This window comes from Volvox carteri (genome assembly GCF_000143455.1).
Source record: "Volvox carteri f. nagariensis unplaced genomic scaffold VOLCAscaffold_36, whole genome shotgun sequence".
NCBI lineage: Eukaryota > Viridiplantae > Chlorophyta > Chlorophyceae > Chlamydomonadales > Volvocaceae > Volvox > Volvox carteri.
The window spans coordinates 1,049,344-1,050,144 of NW_003307579.1; the positions used below are offsets into that span (position 1 = coordinate 1,049,344).

At 59.6% G+C, this 801-nt stretch overlaps 1 protein-coding gene across 1 annotated transcript in view; it reads left to right on the top strand.

The window, feature by feature from the left end:
- Positions 1-184: 184 nt before the first annotated feature.
- The window catches only part of VOLCADRAFT_94292 (uncharacterized protein), a gene marked incomplete at both ends in the record, with an annotated part of 9,623 nt that continues 9,006 nt past the window's right edge, over positions 185-801 (top strand). The window contains 3 exons of the mRNA XM_002953414.1: positions 185-230; positions 326-486; positions 673-750. Of these exons, the coding sequence (XP_002953460.1) occupies positions 185-230; positions 326-486; positions 673-750 (285 nt within the window). The remainder of the gene's footprint in view (positions 231-325; positions 487-672; positions 751-801) is intronic.

Here is an 801-nt window from a genome sequence, read left to right on the forward strand (position 1 = left end):
CCTGCGTCGAGGGGACGTGCGGCAACTCCTGCGTGTGTCTCCCTGATGATTCCACGGCAGCCATAGCGGCCTCGGTACACGCGGTCGCGCGCCAGAGCGGCNCAAGATACGGCCGGAGTGACTGTAATCCCGGAGGCGCAGCTAATACACGCTGTTAAGGAAATAAAGCCGAGGCAGTGGAAGCATGAACGCGAGCAGGTGGACTGAGCCCAAGTTTGTGGGGCCCCAGGGTGGGTGACGGCAGGTCCTGCGGGGCCGTATTCTCGGCCCATCATAGTGATGATAGTGTTCTGCTTCACATGGCCGGCCTTTTTGACCCCTCCAGGAGCGGGCTTGACGCCGCGAAAGGCGTTCATATTGGTGAAGAACGGCAACGTACAAGTTCAGGTGTTGAATTGCAACGCCGGGGCCTCGCCTCGGCCCGTCTTCAGGCTTGCAGGCGCCGACGGTGGTGCTGCCGCAAGCCCGCAAGCCACCCTTGCTTGCGTGAGGATAGGTGTACAAGCTTGCTGCTCCAGGGCCTTACCCCCCGCTCTCCCCCACATACACACGCACACAGGTGTGCAAGGGCGGGGTGTTATGTGTAATGTGATGTTGGGGGTAAATGGCAGTACACTTTCGTGTACGACCCGGATATCAACCGGATGATGGCCCTCTTGCATTTGCCCGCAGGACGCTGACGACCCCTCCGACCTGGTGTGTCTGAGGACCCGGAAACTGCGTTACGGCAACACGTTCAGTTACTCACGGGTGGGTCGGTGGGCAGCTTTGGATATGTATGTGTGTGTGATGTTGTTGATG